Source organism: Dipteris shenzhenensis, chromosome 22 (assembly GCF_047967505.1).
Source record: "Dipteris shenzhenensis isolate YYH24624 ecotype China chromosome 22, Dip_SZ_1.0, whole genome shotgun sequence".
In the NCBI taxonomy this organism is placed as follows: domain Eukaryota; kingdom Viridiplantae; phylum Streptophyta; class Polypodiopsida; order Gleicheniales; family Dipteridaceae; genus Dipteris; species Dipteris shenzhenensis.
The window spans coordinates 54205776-54224544 of record NC_141617.1 but is presented as its reverse complement, the minus strand read 5'-3'; the positions used below and the strand labels follow the sequence as shown (position 1 = coordinate 54224544).

The window sequence follows — 18769 nt, the reverse complement described above, 5'->3', positions numbered from 1 at the left end:
CTCATTTCATTTAGATAGACATGAAATGTCTTCTTCTTTTTATCTTTAGACTGCAATGCTTGCATGTGCCATGAATGCATTCAATGCAGTGCTACTCACGGTCTCCCTTTGGATAAACCACTAGCTCTCACAGAGACCTTAGGCTACCAAAACAGGTCTCCCTTGCAACACATCCAGGTGGCATATAGACTGTGCATTCATCAAGGAGACATGGGCCTCGATCCCCATGGAGCAATGCTCTAGCACGACCAGATCTCTAGTCATTCATAGCTTGGTGGGCTAGGTCATAGTTTATGTGTGTTTTGCAACAACAAACATTCCTATCTTTGAGTTTCCTTACATACCAAGGCTTAGAATGCTCAAAGCTCCTCTGCCCAATTCAAATGTCAGGATTCTGATCCATAAACTTGAGATACAACTCCGTTTGTTAACCCAGCATGTGGGAACAATAGAACAATGAGCCCTCTTTTAAATGGAACAAGAGTAGCCCTCTTTTAAATGGAACAACAATACCATGAGCCCCCTTTTTGCACTATTAAAACAAGAAAAAACATAGTATGTGCACTACTAAAACAAGAAAAAACATAGTATGCACAAAAACACGGTTTAATTAAAGCATATAATGAAGCAAAAAATTTTCAACCACCGTGCTGGTTTAGGACTGTCACAATTTCAACTACCGGGCTGGTTTAGGACAATCACAATTTCAATCTCACTGGGTTGGTTTAGGACACGTTTAGGACAGTCAACCACTGGGCTGGTTTAGGACACATTTAGGACAATCACAATTTCAACCACTGGGATGGTTTAGGACATTGTCACAACTTCCACCACTGGGCTGATTTAGCCTGATCATCTCAACTTCACATATTAGACAATAACAAGTATATTGCTTTTCATTTTTGAATTTCACATTTCAGTCAGTATACTGATGCTTGTCTTGAACAATTGTCTTGAACAAGCACCGGGCTGGTTTAGGACAATCACATTAAGTCCAAGCCATCCCAATCTAGAAATAGTGGTATATGACCCGAATAGCATGAAATTAAATTTAACAAATTTGACTACTAAGAAACACAATAATTTCAACCACCGGACTCATCAACAACTACTGTTTGTTCAACCACGCTGGTGCAGGACAATTACATAACTGGTGATTGAGCTCAAGTAGCCACGGCTACATGATGTTCCAACCACCAGGCTAGTTTAGTAAAATAACAATATATTACTTTTTTGATGTGAAATATATTGCTATTAAGTTCCATTCAACCATGCCACCGGGCTGGTCAACAACTAATGTCTGTTCAACCACGCTGGTTTGGGACAATAACATAACTAGTGATTGAGCTGAACCAGCCACAGTTGCATGATGTTCCAACCACTGGGTTGGTTTAGTAAAATAACAATATATTGCTAAGCAAAACCACACCACCAAGCTGGACAACAACTAATGTCTGTTCAACCACGCTAGTTCAGGACAATCACATAATTAGTGATTGAGATGAACTAGCCTACGGCTGCATGATGCTCCAAACATTGGCTGGGTTAGGATAATCACATTTAGTCAATCCTGGTTTAAGAAATGAAATATGTAAACTATCCCAAAGCTCAATCACAAACAAATAACGAGCTAGTTTAGGCACCATTGTCTTGCGTTGTATCAAGCATGAGTATGATGTACTCCTCAAACACCTTGTGTCCTGTCCTGTTTTTATAGATGTACTTTCTATTTGAAGAAATTCCCATATTTTTATGCCAAAAGATCGTCATTGTAGCAATGACTTCTGCACTTAAGTTGTCTCTTCTTTTCTTGCATTTTGTTGAAGCCCACAGACTTCTCGGATGGGGATGATCGTGCATTGCCTCTTCTCTACATTCAACCACTAGAGCCACATTGGTCCTTTTGATTGACAACATCTTTGGATTTCTGTGCCCAAGCTGATTCTCCTTTGTTTCAAGGGACACCAACATTGCTAATGTCACCCTCTTTGTAGCTAGTTGATCTAAGTTGTGCATCATTTCTCAAGTTAGAGAGCATCATCTCTTGGGCGTGCATCTCCTGAGGTGTTGGTAGGGCTGTTGCTGCTCCCACTAATCGTGACACCTTAGCTCTTATTCTTCACTCCGATGGCAATGATCGAATGCGTGCACCCGCAACCACTTCCAGCTACTGCTCTATAAGAAGTCTTCTTTCTTGTTATTGTTTCTCCCTTCACAAACGTTGTAAAACTATCTTCCGTTTTCATTTTGATACCATGCCATTGCTTTCCTCTATCCATAATCGATTCCTTATGCCTTGACTAGGCTTTTTAGCTTTCCTATCTTGTAGCCTCTGTCTACTTTCTTTTGCAAGCCATGGCGAGCTGCATGTTGCCATTGATGCCATGGCCATGATCAGTCCAGAATAGAGAGAAGCTAGCTGGTGAGGCAAGCAAAGAATAGAAGACAATGCCAAACCAAAGATTATGCAAGGTCACGTTGAGATGCGTGTAGGCTGTAGGGTGTTTACAGGGTGGGGGCAGGTTGCAGGTACTTAATGTTCCAAGATTTGATGGGCCAGAGGTGAGAAAATTCAAAATTTGCAACCGTCGGTTTTTCCTCCTCTGGTGATACACATTAGCAGAATTGGATATCCCAAACAAGTGCAATGTGGCCTAAATGGCTTCAAAACACAAATAGGCCAAAGGGCATGCTATCGGGTTTGATGCTATGTATTATGAAATGCAATGACCTTTGGTATGCTTATGAGCCATATAGAAAGCAAGTGCATGGAAAAAAAACAATTCAAAAATGTAAATACTGTTGGATAATGGTGGGTGGCACGTTCTATGTTCTAACTTCTCGAGCTCGATTCTCAATTACTAGGCCACAAGTACTGAGTTTTCACACACACACACACACACTTGTTGACCTACGTGTAGAACATGGCTTAATAAAGAAATTGTGCTAAATGCACATTTCATCAATGGTAGAAATGAAATATAGTTATTTTGAGCACAATGTAAAATTCCAAGTACGCTTCTTTATAATCTTGATGAATATAACCTTATTCCTATTATAGGCATGGAAATGTATGGAATAATGACCTCTCGGAGTTAGCATGGCAAGCTAAGTGTTTAACTATCCTTTGTATCCTAGTATTGTTGAATAGAATAGTTGCATCTCATACAGAGCATTAGGAGCATAGATTGAATAGAATTAATAGTTTGGTTGCAAGTTAGATCCTGAAGGAACATATATTGAATAGAAACAATAGTTTAGATGTGGGCTACAAGGGTGGCATGGCGGCATGGGTGAAAAGGGGTGCCCCCCCTCCCAACCTACTGTGCACACAGTAGGTTGGGAGGGGGGGGCCCTTAGTATAACTAAATCTTTATCCCTCCTCCCAACTTACTATGCGCACCACATGTTGGGAGGGAGGGGGTAGATTAATTAACTTAAAAGCCCCCCCTCTCCCAACCTGCAGCACATGCCACAGGTTGGGAGGAGGGGGGTCAATTAAATTAAATAAACCCCCCCCTCCCAACCTACAACGCATGCCATAGGTTGGGATGGAGGGGGAAGATTATATTAACATTAAGCCCCCCCCAACCAGTTGCACGCATCGCAGGTTGGGAGGGGGGGGGGAAGATTAAATCAACTTTAAGCCCGCACCCCCCCAACCTGTGGCACGTGCAAAATGTTGGGGGGGGGGAAGATTAAGTTAATTAAAGCCTCCCCTCCCAACATACTAATGTTAAAAATTTCCCCTCCCTCTATTTTATTTAAGAAACAATAAATACATTTTAAAAAAATCTCTCTTTATTTATTTATTTTAAAATGAACTTTAGTTCATTTAAATTTAGTTAAGTTATTTTTTTAATAAAAAATTTTCCCTTCCTATATTTTGTTTAAAAAACAATAAATACGTTTTAAAAAATTTTCTCTTTATATATTTTTAAAAATAACTTTAGTTAATTTAAGTTTAGTTAAGTTAAATTTTTTATGAAAATAAAATGGAAAAAGTAAATTTAGAATAAATTTTTCCAAATTTCACGTCAAAGAAAATATTAAAATAAAGAAAAGGAAGAAAAATAGTAAAAACATTTAACGTGAGAAAATTTAAAATTAAAGAAAAAGAAGGTGGAATGTTTTATTTCTTTTAATCTCTTATTAAATAAAGGCAATCTTATTTTTCTAGTTAAAGAAAATATTAAACAAAAATTTTAAAGTCAAGTAGAAGAAAAATATAGATCATCCCTTTGTCTCTATGTCATTAACCTTCCTTGAAATTTAAAGAAAAAGAAATATTAAAGCGGATAAAATTCAAAGTGGGAAAAATATTAAAGTGGAGAAAATTCAAAGTGGCGAGAAATATTAAAGTGAAGAAAAAGCACTGGGAATTGGGAATGTATATGTTTGCATGAAACTTTTTGTGGAATTTTTTAATTCTTAATGCTACGGATGACTGATGCTATCAACGTAGAGTTATTGTTAGGGTAGTTGTTGTTACGCTTTGGTTGGTAGTACTTAGGAGGGATTACCGACTCCAAACATACTTAGGTAGTTAGACACATGCTTTTTAGATAGTTAGACACTTGCTTCTTTACATCTCGATGTGCTTTTTTACATCTTCATGAAATATATAGCGATGAGAAGTACTTCTTGAAGGCTATACTAGACTCACACTTAGTTCAAGGATCTCAAGAAATACTTCTAGCCTTGGGAAAAAAATATGGGATGCATTACTGAACATTGTTGTACTTGCAGCAATTGTGCCATCAATAGCAATTGTACCACTAATAGTATCTCGTGCTGAAGGAGCACCCCTTGCAACATCTCAAGTTGTAGCAAGTGTGCCACCAATAGCATCTTGATCTAAGGTTGTATTATCTTCAACTACAACAGTAGGAACTCAAAGGAGTCACGTCCTCAGATTGATTCGATTGCCACCACTATTCAAAGAGAAAAAGCCAAAATAAATCTAATGCTATGTGCAGATCATTCGAGTGCATCGTATCTACAAGTAGGTGAGGAGTTGGATAGTGATGAAGAGGATGCAGATGAAGCGGATGATTCTTTACTAGTTGAGTTTTTTGTGGGCATGAAAAAGTCACATCCTCCCGAAGACGAGAGATATATTTGGGGATCGTCTTAATACGTCGTGTTCACAACAATAATTGATTGTGCTTCCTTGTTCACCAATCAATGAAAGCTTGATGAGGAATTCGCATGCAAATTGTATGAAGATACGAGGGCCACTAAATTGCCAATCCATGAAGTGCAAGGAAAAGGGAAGGCTATAGGAGTGGAAACTAGAGACAAACTAAAACCAATTAAGCCACCCAAAGTCTCATTAGAAGGTGGGGCAAGCAAACAAGTCCTACCTATAGAAGGTAATGATGAGCCAGAACCTCAACAACCGGCAGCTCCAGTGGATCCTAGTAAGGAGCTGCATGAGGATCCTCATAAGGAAGAGCCAAAACTCCAGTGGATCCTAGGAAGGAGGTGGAAGAGCCTGTAGCCCCATAAGATAATAGTAAGGAGGTGGAAGAGGATCCTAGTAAGGAGGTGCATGAGGATCCTGATAAGAAAGAGCTGGCAGCTCCAGTGGATCCTAGGAAGGAGATGGCAAAGCCTAAGCCCGAGCCTGAGCCTAAGTGGATACTAGTAAGGAGGTGCAAGAGGATCCTAATAATGAAGAGCAGACTCCAAAGCAGCCAATTAGTTAGGACCCTAGTAGTCAAGGTCCTCACATTGAAGAGCTTGGTACTCAAGAACATGCTAGTCAAGAGACCACTCCATTGTGATAGTCTTATAATGTAGTTATATGTTAAACGCTAGAGGAAGCATCACAAGAGACCACTCCATTGTACATGGCCTTGTTAATTATGATGGACATTTTTGTTTCTACAATGATGTATTGAGTCGTGATGTTGTTTTTGTTGATTATGCTCAATGTTACTTATTACATGAGTGTAATTTACTCATGATATTCATTTCATTATTTCACATTGTGTATTATTTTATGATATGAATGTGTGATGATGCGATTATTAGGAAGTATTAAATGTGTGATGAGAAAAATATATTTGTAACCTTTCACACAAGTATCGATTCCCAATGCAGCACTCACTAAAAGTAGAGCATTTACTTCCAATTATTGATTCCCAATGCTTCAATCACTGAAAGTAGAGCATTCCCAATGCTCCATTTACTAAAAGTAGAGCATTCACTTCAAAGTATCGATTCCCAATGCTCCATTGACTTTATTTTGAACCTTTGACTTCATACTCACCCATCCTCATCTCTTCTATTCGAACACACTTGAGCGTTCACCCATTCTCTCATCCTCTCTCTATTTATTTTCTCCAATCCTCACCCTTCTCATTGAGGTAGTGAAGTATTCCTCCATCCTAGTCCTTTGCAAACATTTTCTTCATTCATCTCCCCACCCATGGATTTATACCATCTCATAGGAGATATGAAGTTAGGAATTAATAGTTTCACATTATTTCTTGGTTGTCTACAAATGTTAAAAATAATGTAACACTTACTTTGCTTTACAATGTGATCTTATGTAATCTTGATGCCCTCATGAGTATATGTATGTGTTGCTTCAAGCAATATAGATTTATCTACCAATATATAAGAGCTTGTACTTGAGAAGTTAGGTATTTGTTTCAAATTTTGATGTATACATTAGTTTCTTGTTAGCAAATTTGTAGTTAGTTTTATGTATATTTCATACTTTGGCAATGATCTTGTGTCTCAAATCATTTTGAGTTCTTTTATAGCTTCCCATCTCGATGGAGTGTTCAATCTTCCCCTTTCCTTTTGGACATCTTTTCTTGTGTGGAATTGTTCATTTTGTAGAGGTTTTAGCAAGTATAAATTGTCACTATGTTTGACACATGAGAGATCATGGTGTATGCAAGGCGATGTATGTGTATACCCTTTGACAAGAAAGCTGGTTTCTCTATAGTGAGTTCGTGAGCATCTTCTTGCAACAAAGGTTGTAATGAATCTTGTATGTTACTATTTGAACTTCCTTTGCAATATAAAAAATAAGAGTCTAATTTTTATTTATGTTAGTGGTGTATGCATTAATGTTATTATGCCTTGTTCTTATTCCTATACATCGCATGTACACAATATCTTTGACTTTAGATGTAGACATAATTGTTATTGTATATGAGTGCATTTTCTAAATGAGTTTGGAGCTTTAATGAAGTCCTTATTTTTTTGTCTCATTATTGTATTTTGTTCATAACTCTTTGGTTTAGTTGCCCGATATGAGTTAGCCACGAAGTCAATGTGTCCTCATTGGTTTTGAAGACCCATGCATCTTTAACAAGCTTTGATAGAAATTTCCACAAGCAATGACATCCACATTTTTGAAGTATTCTAAGCAATTTCTTTTCAATGAACCTATGCACACATCCATGAAGTTTAGAGTTCTTTGTCCAATTAGGGAAATGCAATAAAAATGTGTAGTTATACTTCTTCATAAGGGAGCTCAAAGTATCAATCTTTTCTCTTGTAAGAATGTGAGCTTCTTCTTGTGGATTGGCAAGTATGATGCTGAATGTATGGTAGTACCATTTATGTTGTATGTTGCCTTTCCTAAATATGCCAACATAAGAGCTTTAGGTAAATCATTGTCATTGTTCAATGTCATTTGATTGTAATACTTGACTAAGTCGTGGGCAATGAGAAGAAGTTAAGTTTTGCATGTTCCTCCACCAATAGTTAGGAGCAGGTGTATTTTTCCTTATGGTTGAATTCTTTTGTGTAGCATTATGTCTTCAAAAGTATCCCTTTGCTCTTTATTGAGTGGTCTTGTTGCTTAAACTATTCTTCATTACTTAAAAGTATGTGTTTCTTAGTGGAAATGATGAAATTGTTAGTTGTTTTTGTCAATTATGGATGTCCAAACCAATGTCATAGTCATCTTCATTGGGATTGAGCATGTAGAAAGGCGTTTCCCATTTTTTGCATTCTATCTTGTGTGCTTAAGTTCTCTCGCATGCATGTTTCATAGTTTCTTGCAAGCTCTTTGTCATTGTGGTATCCATATTTGTGATGTATGAAGTATAGTATGATGCTGCAGCAAATGGATCCACAATGAATTGTATGTCCATGTGAGGTTTCCATAAGAAGCTTATATTTTTATTGTTGAAAGCATTGTGAAGATGTCCTTTACTTGCCTTTTAAGAAATAGTATTGGTTTCATTGGCTGTGATTATTAATAGTAAATATGTTGTCATATCTATTTTCAAAGATTGCACCCACTCATTTGTATTATTGTTGTATGTAGAGCTAACAACACATTTCTTTAAATATTGTCTTTTAAATTGATTTATATCATAACAACTAAGGGCAGGTGGCAAACGACGATAGACAAGGAGAGCAAGACGAAAAGAGTCAAGTGGTCAAAGATCAAAGGCAAGAATGAGTTTGTTGTATTCTTGTGGGCTAAGCCGTGATTTGTACAATGCAGCCACTCAATGGCTCAATAAACATTAAGAAGATCTAATGGACCATTTAGATCAACGTGAGTTGGATGCAACAATCTACATGGCTTCATTTATTGTCACATCTTTCCCCCTTTGCAAATTGAAATGTGGGCTATTGCCCTTGATCTTCTACAATCCGAACTACATCTTTGCACTTCCTAGGTCATCTTTCCCACTGGGTTTCCAATCTGATAGGCCCCTATCCATTCTGCTAAGAACTTCTCAGCCAAATCCCTTTTCTAAGCATAATGAACGATCAACTGGTTTGTGTCACCAATTATACAAAATTCATTGAAGAACTTGTGCTCTTCCTAAATGTTCTGCTGCATTTTGCATCACAAAAGAGAAAGCATTTGTAAGGAAATGAGCCCCATCATGAGCCTCTTTGTGTTTGATTTGATTCGCATCAATGATCCCAATTTTAGGCAAAAAATTGTGTGTTCTACCATAGGGTGCCTCAAATGGACAAAGGTGAGTAGGTTTGGGAATCACAGTGTTGTAGTTAGAGACTACATGCGGCAAAGAGACATCCCAATTTGAGTAATTTGGATCCATGTACATCACTATAATAATCTTTATCATAATATTTGGAAGTTCCATGAGACCATTGCAATCCAAATGATTTGGACTGTGAATTTTGGCATGAATTGGACTTGCTACCTTGATTAGAGATTTTTTTTTTTGGTCAACCATGGGTAAGAATCAAATTTTGTAAAGAAATTTTCCAACATCAAATGCTAGAGAGTTCTTTAAAGGCTCACATATCCTCCATCTCATTAGGTAGTCAGTCAGATTTATGATGCATTTATTTCCAGGTGATGAAGCCAGTAAAGGGCCGATTATATAATACGCTACAAGGTCTGGAGATCCATAACCTCTTTATCAAATACAATCTCCAAAATAGCCTCCTTACTTCCAATTGATCGATGGTTTGGTCTATCACAAGCCCCCTTTTCAACAAAAGATATACATTCCCCTACCATTTTGTCGGTCATTACTTCTATCCAAAGATGGGAAATTCTCTTCATTACTATCTACAATCCTACCCTATCTATTAGTCATACAAACCACCAACTCCAAAGCCCTCAGGTGACATGCAGTCAATCACGCCTACTTGCCCAGGTGATAGGAATTTTGAATCTCTATTCTTGTTCCAGAGGCAAATCCTATGGAACCAACAAAGGTGTCCTTGATGCCAATGGCAAATTTTGTGAACTTTGAGCTGAACTTGTATGAGATCTAGAGAATGTGTTTGCTATAGCATTGCCTAGGTGATAGGACATTTTGAAGCTATAATCTTGTAGTAGAGGCAAATCCATTTGGCTAATAAACCTTGCACAACTTTTTCTTTTTCATCAGGCTTGTTAATGCAACATGATCTATTTGGACTTTGAAGCTTATGCCATGAACATATGTATTGGAAGTTTGAGATCTCCCAAACTACTACTAGACACTCTAGCTAATTTGTAGCATAATGAACATCATTTAGAGGGGATATACTATGTATCACAAAAGCCCAGATGCAGTCTAAGATCATGAAGCCCCCCTTTCCAAAAATAACACGCTAGGATTTGATTGATTCAAAAGTAAAGAGTAAGTTTCTTGCAGACATGATACAAGCAGCTCCCACCATCATCAGCACATGAAAAAGTTATGAAGAGAGATGGTGGTCCCAACTCTTGCGTCATTGCAAAAGACTCTTTTTGTAGCTTTTCCATGTAATCTGGGGATGTTCTTAATGATTTGAATCTCCATAGCCTATTCTTAATTGCAATATAGTCTCAATGTTTGTATTGCTCATGACATCTTTAGCTATGAGGTTTGTATTTTGTAGCATCCCCTTTCATAAGCAAACCCATATGGGTGGCATCACCTATTGAATAAGTACCTTTAACACTCTATTAGGGAATTTTGGACTTGTGTAAGGTCCAATTTCAAAACTGGACTAAAGAAAAGTCAAAAAATCTTGAATACACTCCTAATGCAGTTTTTAAAGTTACCTTTTAAACAATGGATGTAATAGTATAGAGCCATAAGAGTCACATAGGATGAGAATTTGCCCCTCAAAATTTGAGAATTTGCCAATAAAAAACAAACTATATTAAGAATTCTTATATGATTTGCTCAGCCCCACCAAGCTTGTTGCATAAAATACAAAATAAGATTATCAACTTTACTATTATAGGCCACATAGGCCGAGACCAAAAAGGTCGAGATATAATGCCACACAGGCTGTGACCATACAAGTTGAGATGCCACACAGGCTGAGACTACACAGGTCAAGATATACCACATAGGCTGAGACCACAAAGGTCAAGATATATTGCCACATAGGCCGAGACCACAAAGGTTGAGATATAATGCCACACATGTCATGATGGACTGCATAAAATAATAGGCTCATCGCATAGATGAGCTATGAGTTTCTAAGATGAAGCTGTGACACAAGTAGGTGATGCAGGAAGATCTATCAAGAGATGGCGACACACGCCTTCTCTATAGTAGCATGTCACGACCTAGTCGATATCTTACGAAGACTGGTGAGCTTGTTGCCTTGATTTACAACATCAATTTAAAAAAAAACACATCACTAGAAGGTTTCATCATTAGTCTCTCTTATCTGCTCAACAACCCATTCTTCCACTGACTCCACGTTTGTATCCTTAATATAATTACAATGAAGAAAGAAATACAAGCACTCAGAGATTGTCTGTTGATAATTTCTTTGTGAGGCCCTTATTGTTTCTTTACCATCTGCATCAAATCGCCCATACCGAGTGCTGCAATAACGATCTTCAGAGTTTCCTCCCTCTCTGCTTGCCTCTGTGAATTAAATTCGTCTCTCTCCATCAGTGTCAATGGAGAGCCTTCTCAAATTCTGGCATCTCTCCTTGCTAATTGATCACCAATCCCTCATAATTCTTACAAAAAATAATATACAAAATACAACAAAAAAGATATATGCAATGTTGCTTGGTGACTTTAGCATTGACCTATCTAAAAACACAGTCACATTAAAATGCTTGAGAAATTTATGCAAAGCTATAATTTACATTTTATTGAACCTGTAACAATATATGACAGCCACCTAAACCACATACAGAGCAACATAACAAAGGAACAAACTAAATAAGTGGGCACAACGTCCTACTATAGTGGTAAAGGAATCGCGCAAAAGAGAATCAAACGATTTTTTAAGGGAGTTTAAGATTATCTCCATATGGTTGAATTTTTAAAAGTGGAAACTCACAAAAGACATCCGTCTCAACTCCATCGAACAAATTATCCAAATACAGCCATTTTGCTTATAATATGGTATTGGAGCTGGGAGACCTTCAAGTAAAAGGAGAGATGCAGTGATGTGGAAGCTTGCATCTCGTTGCTGCTACCAGCGCATTTGGTGGCACGGAACGTTTGCTACCCCTCTCCATAATGTGGAATCTGCTCAAGGAGTCCGTTACCTCTCTGGCTTCTCCGCAGTTGCTCCTAAAAGCCTGGACACTATTCTTAAGCTTGACAGTGTGAGGAATACGAGCCCGGAAGAACTTACAACTATCTGGAATCGAGTAAGTCCGTGTCGTACCGCTCAGAGCCCAATTTCTCTTCAGAGAGCGACTTCATGCTGGAAAATCGTTACAGCCCACAATCCATATATAGCCAAATTTCCTGTCTAAACTACAAGCGCTCGCCTCCAACCTAGTTGAAACAGAGATTGTGCTATCCTTCGATGTAATTTGTCCCGACAGTTTTTGTACGAAATTTCGGCCTTGCTGAAGTTTGTTTCTTGCTCAAGTTAGGTTGCTCACAAGCTTCTTGGCCGGAAAGGAGCTGGAAATTTTCATGGTTGTTGTAATCTCACTATGTGAACCGTCATGAACATAGGAGCGAATTTAGGCTGTCCCTCCATTCCTATCCTATTTGCGATTTTCATAGGTGAGCTAAAGATTGGACAAAATTGAGACATTTTGGATGACGAATAAAATTGGTCTTTCTATATTACTCTTTGGGCTTGGAGGTTTATAAACAGAAAAAAATTATGGAGAGGAGAGTTTTAGGAGGACAAAAGGCCCTTGTGCCATCAAGCATATGTATTGCAAAGCTAGGAGGTATTTTCATAATACTCTTTGGCCCTTCTGAAATGTCAGTGTTTGTTCTTGCTATCCATATTCATTCCCGTCATTTAAGCTGCTATTTTCATTAGAACACTTATCCTCATAAAATCCTTCAGTAGTTGCAGCTGGAATCACTTGACAACAGCCAGATTTTTATCCTGCCTCCAAAGGCATAATCAATGGTCTGAAGTATGGTTTGGCTGCATGCTAGGGAGTGGCATAACATGGCCGGACTGCCTTACAAGCATTGGTAGAAATGCATTCTCATTAGTAGTTTGGCATCTATTTTCATAGGCCTTCTGAGTGTTTGGCACAACTGCTCTAGGGATCATAAGTTCAATAGTAGTTGGCTGCTCTATGGCATTTTTATCTCCCTTTGTTGCATAGAACGTCATCTCATTTGCTTGCATCTCTATCAAGAACCCCTATCTCTTGTCCATGCTACACACTGACTGCATACCTGTTTGCATTACAGCGGTACATTGACTCTCGTGCACAGGCTGCATAGGCCTTTGTGCTGCAGAAAAAATGACATTCTCATAGCCTTCAATACATGAGGCTAGCTCCTTGCAGGAAGGACCCGATTCGATAGACCTGCTGCTTCAAAATGTCGGCTCAAGATAATGGTAGATGATGAGGCTGATATTGTGTTCAAATGTTGTTGGAGAGGCTTGAGGAAAAGGCCGATGAAAAGGCTTCGAAATGGAGCCCAAATGAGCCCAAACGGGGCTGTGAAGGTCCTGAAAAAGAGCTGTGAAAATGGCACCAAGAAGTTGCACACCAAGTGCTTGAGCTGACCCATGCAACCCTTGTGAAAACACTAGTGTGAGGCTATGTACATGGTTGTGGATAGGAGAAACATGTTGGCCCTAAGGGCCCACATTGAAACAAAGAGTGTGTCCAAGGTCCTCTATAAAAGCTTGCACCATACATTTCTATCACAAGGAAAATGTAGTGCTCTATTGAAACGTTACTGCCCATTTGGTAGCCTTTAAATACCTCATTGTTTGACCTTGTGGGATCCAACAAACGCCAAGAGTGACCCCTGGATATAGGATCTTGTGAAGCTCCACGATTGACATGAGGAAGATGAATGAATTTGGTCCAATTGATCCTAGCCAAGTCCTAGCCCTAGATGCCATGCAATATAGCTCAAGGGATACCTTGATTTCCTCTAGACTCATTGTTGTGCCCTCCACAAAAAGTGCCGCGGAATTTAGAAATTGAATCCATTTGCTCCTCCTCTTGGCAGATTATGAGTTGCACCCTAGTGAGGCCCACCACCTTGGAGTGCCAAGTTTTTATTGCCTTTTTTTGTGTGTTGGGGGGGGGGCGGGGTTAGGTCACCTAGGACAATTAGTACACTAACCTAGGACACTTAGGTCACCCTTGGTTAGTTAAGTCAACCCAAGTTATAGATTAACCTAACCCCAAGAACTTAACCAACGAACCAAACCCAATAGGCTAACCTAACCCTGATCTAACTAACCTAACCCAAATAGACCTAACCATTGTCAATTAACCTAAGAAACAATTACTCCTCTTAGTCAAGGTCAATGGAGTAATGCTCGTGAGGCAATGGAACGGCGAGGGCAAATGGCAAATTAGTAGAGGCACATGACGGCGATACACGGTGGATCTTAGGTGCATCTGTGCACGGTGGATCTTGCATGGCGGATCCAGCTGCAATTTTAGCTACACTTGCATTCGTCGATGCGAGATGGAGGGGAACGGGGCTACTTGTATTGCCTCGCCATGGAGAAAGGCGGATGGTTGGGTTGTTGGCTATTTTTTTTGCTCCTTCCATTCTCATAACCCGGTGAAGGGTGCAACTGTTGAATTGGTCGTTGATGGAGCTGGTCGACAAGGATTTGGTGATTGGAAAGTTGGAACTGGTCGTCGATTTAAGGGTAGAAATTGTCAGGGGGGGAATCGTGGCACAACAAGTTCGTGACAAGTAGGTTGTGATAGAAATCTGGCACGGGTGGATAGACTTGGGTAGACACTTCACAGATGGTCTTTTGCAATTGGTTTGCTGTTGCCTTGCGTCTGTCAACCTATGAATTTATTGGTGTCATTGGCCTTGTGCCTCTCAGCTATACGGTGGCCATGCGTCATCGCCTTGTTGAGTGGTCGTACATTGCTGCATTTTTAGGTGTATGAGCTTTGCTGGTGGTCAGAGTAAATCGTTGAAAGCTGCAATCTTGTATTGTTGCAGCATGGCTCTCTTCAAAATACAAGAGGCCGTCATTGGCATTTGCTCTTCTTGTGCAGTTGTAATGCGGAAGAAGGGTGAAAGGGACAGAAGCAAAGGTGCTAGAGAGCGGAGCTTTGATATCAATGCAGAAAAGTTGTAGAGGACATATTAGATAAAGGGGGATAAAAGAGCAGAATGGAGAGTGAATGAGGGGGAGAAGGAAGGAGAAGGGATAGGAGAGAGAGATAAAGAAAGAAAGATGTATTAACGTCTGCAGGAGGCCTCACGGGCCTATGAGACAAAGTGCAAAACCAAAAGATAACTTATACAAGCCACTAAGGGCAGAAGCAAAGGCTCACTAAGGCCCTTGCTGAAAGCTAAAGTGCTAAGCTAGTGAACAAAATAGTAGAGTAGCAAAATATCACAAGAGTATTAGGTGCTCAGAGTTGGCGCTCCTAGTACATGCCCAGGTTCCATATATCCCGGTAACTTGGGGGCTCTCTGATGGGATCTGAGGAGCTCTCATATCTGTCTGTTGAGCTGTCTCTCAATGCGGTGGGGGGCGTGGTCTCTTCGATCTCTGTATCTAATGGGCTACGTCAAGGGTGACCCCTCGTCTCTGACGGTCACCTTTCAGGGGGGCTGAAATAGATTGGACCTCGATCGTGCGTGCTCTGGTCCCTCTCTGTTTCGCATGTGGAGTGCGTGTCTCTCGTCTAGCAACATCGTGGCAGAGACTCCCACTGCTAATGATGCTCTCATCTCATCAAGCTCCTCTTCCTTAGCCTCCCCGGCAGCTGACTCAAATGCATAGAAATCTGTAACAAGTGTCTGTGCTCTGTCGATCTCGGCGGTGACTTGTGGCATCAATCCCTGCCGCTCTTTGGTCTGTCACATCAGTATATCTCTCCGTCACTGCATCCCAACCAGATAGAGCCCAACACAAACCTGATCGGGAAAATGGATCAGCCATGTAAGCGGACCAAAGCCATGCCCCTGCTGAAAGAGGCAGTGATATCACCCTCGGATCTCATAGTAGATTGGGTAGACACATAGAAAGTGCTCCTCTGTCTTGATCTCCTCCATCCGGCATAGTGTGCTGATCCTCTGCTCTCTGGGTATGCCTGCAGCTCTCCCTGCCTCATCCTTAGCTGATGTGACGAGACTTGCAACTGACTGATGGCGATCCTCAATGCATGTGAGACTCTCCTATTCTTGAGGTACTGAGGTCCGATGATGAGACCATGCTCAGAGACCCTCAGGAAGTGGTCATGGTAGAACTGGATCTTGGTGGGGAACTCCTATACCCCCCAAGCCCTCGCCGTATGGAGCTGGAGGAGGTCCAACCGAATGATACGGTTGATCTCAGTGGTGCATCTGTACTGAAAGGGGGGAAGTCTGTCCATTTGAATGCCGTGACTACCAAATCATGTGGATACCGGTGCGTACCATGCTGTATCAACACCGCTATCTACGAGTGGCCTGGAAGACTTCAATGCTAGGCTCGGTAATCTCCACTAGGGTAAGACCTAGACTCTATGGAGGAAAGTCACTGTCTGAAAGATGGCATCAACGTGGAGAGGGGTCATGGCGAACTCTGCTTGTAGAATCTGATGGGGGACTGAGGGCTTACTCCGAATCATCCTGGGTCCCATAAGCCTGGAAGACTTCAATGCTAGGCTCGATAATCTCCACTAGGGTAAGACCTAGACTCTGTGGAGGAAAGTCACTGTCTGAAAGATGGCATCAACGTGGAGAGGGGTCATGGCGAACTCTGCTTGTAGAATCTGATGGGGGACTGAGGGCTTACTCCGAATCATCCTGGATCCCATAACCACTTGTCTCAGGCGGTCTCCCCTGAGGAAAGTTGTGATAGGATGGACCTCAATAGAGTGTGCTCTGGTCACTCTCCATGCTGCAGGTGGTCTCTGCATCCCTCTCTCAGTAATCCAGGCTGCCCGCATGTCAGCTATCTCCTCCACCTCCATCCCGCTGTGTCTTGGAGCTGACTCAAATGCATAGAAGTCTGTGACGTGTCGCTGTGCTCTATCAGCCTCTTTGTCTTGTGGTCTGATTGCCTCGTGCTGCTCTCTGATCTGTCGTAGTAGGGTCTCTGTGTATTGGCGTATCTCAAGTAGATAAAGGCCAATGCGGACATGGTTCTGGAAGTGAGAGTGGACCGAAGCTGCTCCCCTCCTGGTAGAGGCAATGGTATCATCCCCTGATCTCATAATAGGCTGGGCAGAAATGCTCGTCTGTCTCAGTCACTCCTATTGTGCAAAGCAGAAAGTAGGAGGAGCAAGGAGGTCTTAGATGTCACATCAAAAGTACATTGCACTAACCCCCACAAAGTTGGCTAACTTTTGGCCTTCATTACACTGTGGATGATACCATTGGCTTTTTTAGGAGCAGTACGGTTGTGGGCGACTTTCTCGGCTGATCCAATTTCATGACCAAGAGTGCACTGATCTCTATCTAATTGAGATGTGGTGACACAAAAGATCCTACTGAGACATATCAAACAGCAAGAGGTGATGTTGCCATAGGAGACAGATAGATCGAGCACATCGACATGTCAGATTTCTACACATTTGAGTCAGCCCCAAGACGTAGTGGAGTGGAGGAAGAGGTGGTAGTTGATAACAGGGCAGAGTGGATCAGTGGGAAGAGACCACGTGGAGCTATGGAGCCAGAGACACAGAGGCCACACAAGTAGATTTTGACTAGAGCATCCCTGACGGAGGTCCAGCCTATCTCAGCTGTACTCAGAGGGGACTGTCAGAGTTTGAGGTGTCACTCTCGAATTGCTCATGAGATACCGAGATCACAGAGACCACCACAATAAGAGACGACCTAACGGAGGAAGATACATGATATCTTCGCATCCACTAGAGAGATGCCATGGCACCAGGATCATAGATGACACTCGATCGCATCTCTTGTCATCTCAGGATTTCTGAGTTTTTGAGTAGCTTCTTAGTAAAGTGCTCAGCAAGGGTCATAGCGAGCCCTTTTCCTCAGCCCATAGTGGCTTGTATGTAAAGGTATTTTGAGTCATAGGATTGATCAAGGTCTAGGCTTGATTTTTGCTCACCCGACTTGTGCTTTGCCTTTTAAGCTGCGATATGAAGCTTTTACAAGAATGGACTTGGGTAGGTAAGGGTGGTATGAAGAAGCCTTTCTTTGATAAATTTTAATGACATCCAACTTGTGCAGACTTGTTTGTAACATATCACATTCAGCTATCAAGGCCAACCAGGGTACTTATGTGCTTTTACAAGGGATTGGAAAGATACCTGTCTCATTGCGTTTCATGCTTCCTCACGTAAATACAACAGACATGCTTTTCGTTGCCAAAAATCTACCTTAAACAAAATACAGAGACTGGCCTCCAGATATGTAAAATGGGAGGACTAAGGCTCAAATTTTGATGAGAGCTTCAATATTATCTTGTGATTTTTCACGCTGGTAGCCCTTGGTTAGTAATATTACTAGCTCCATACGTGTTATTTGAGGTTATGAAGGCTAGGCAGATGTGTCTTTAGCTGACTTGGAAATATGATATTAAAAGGAAGGCAAGGTAAGGTAGCATCGTTGCTCTGTAGGTTTTGTTAGAATTGGGGATTTAGGGTTCTAGCTAGGGTGGTTATGTGTGGCAGTAATTAAGGCAGGGATTTGTGAACATATTTTGGATTGCATCATCCAATCTGACTTATTTAAGGGAATTGGAACAATAAGTCCATAAGCCACTAAGGTAGTGTGGATTTGTACCATCGTTGGGCATGACTTACAGGATTTACATGGATACTAAGCCCTCAGTAACATAAGTTGGAAAATTGCAGGAAGTTCAATCCTTTGTTCTTAACGATAAGCTTCTGCTTTGTGCCAACACATCAAAGTTGTGTCTGTCTATAATGGTTCTTCTTTCTGTTGGCGAAGATTGGCGGGAACTTGGTAGCATG

At 40.7% G+C, this 18769-nt stretch overlaps 1 protein-coding gene across 1 annotated transcript in view; it reads left to right on the top strand.

Moving 5' to 3' along the window:
- The first annotated feature begins 11758 nt into the window (after nucleotides 1-11758).
- The window catches only part of LOC147888299 (ATP synthase F1 complex assembly factor), a 54155-nt gene continuing 47144 nt past the window's right edge, over nucleotides 11759-18769 (top strand). The window contains exon 1 of the mRNA XM_087393543.1: nucleotides 11759-12064. Coding sequence (XP_087249669.1) covers nucleotides 11858-12064 — 207 coding nt within the window. The 5' untranslated portion in view covers nucleotides 11759-11857. The remainder of the gene's footprint in view (nucleotides 12065-18769) is intronic.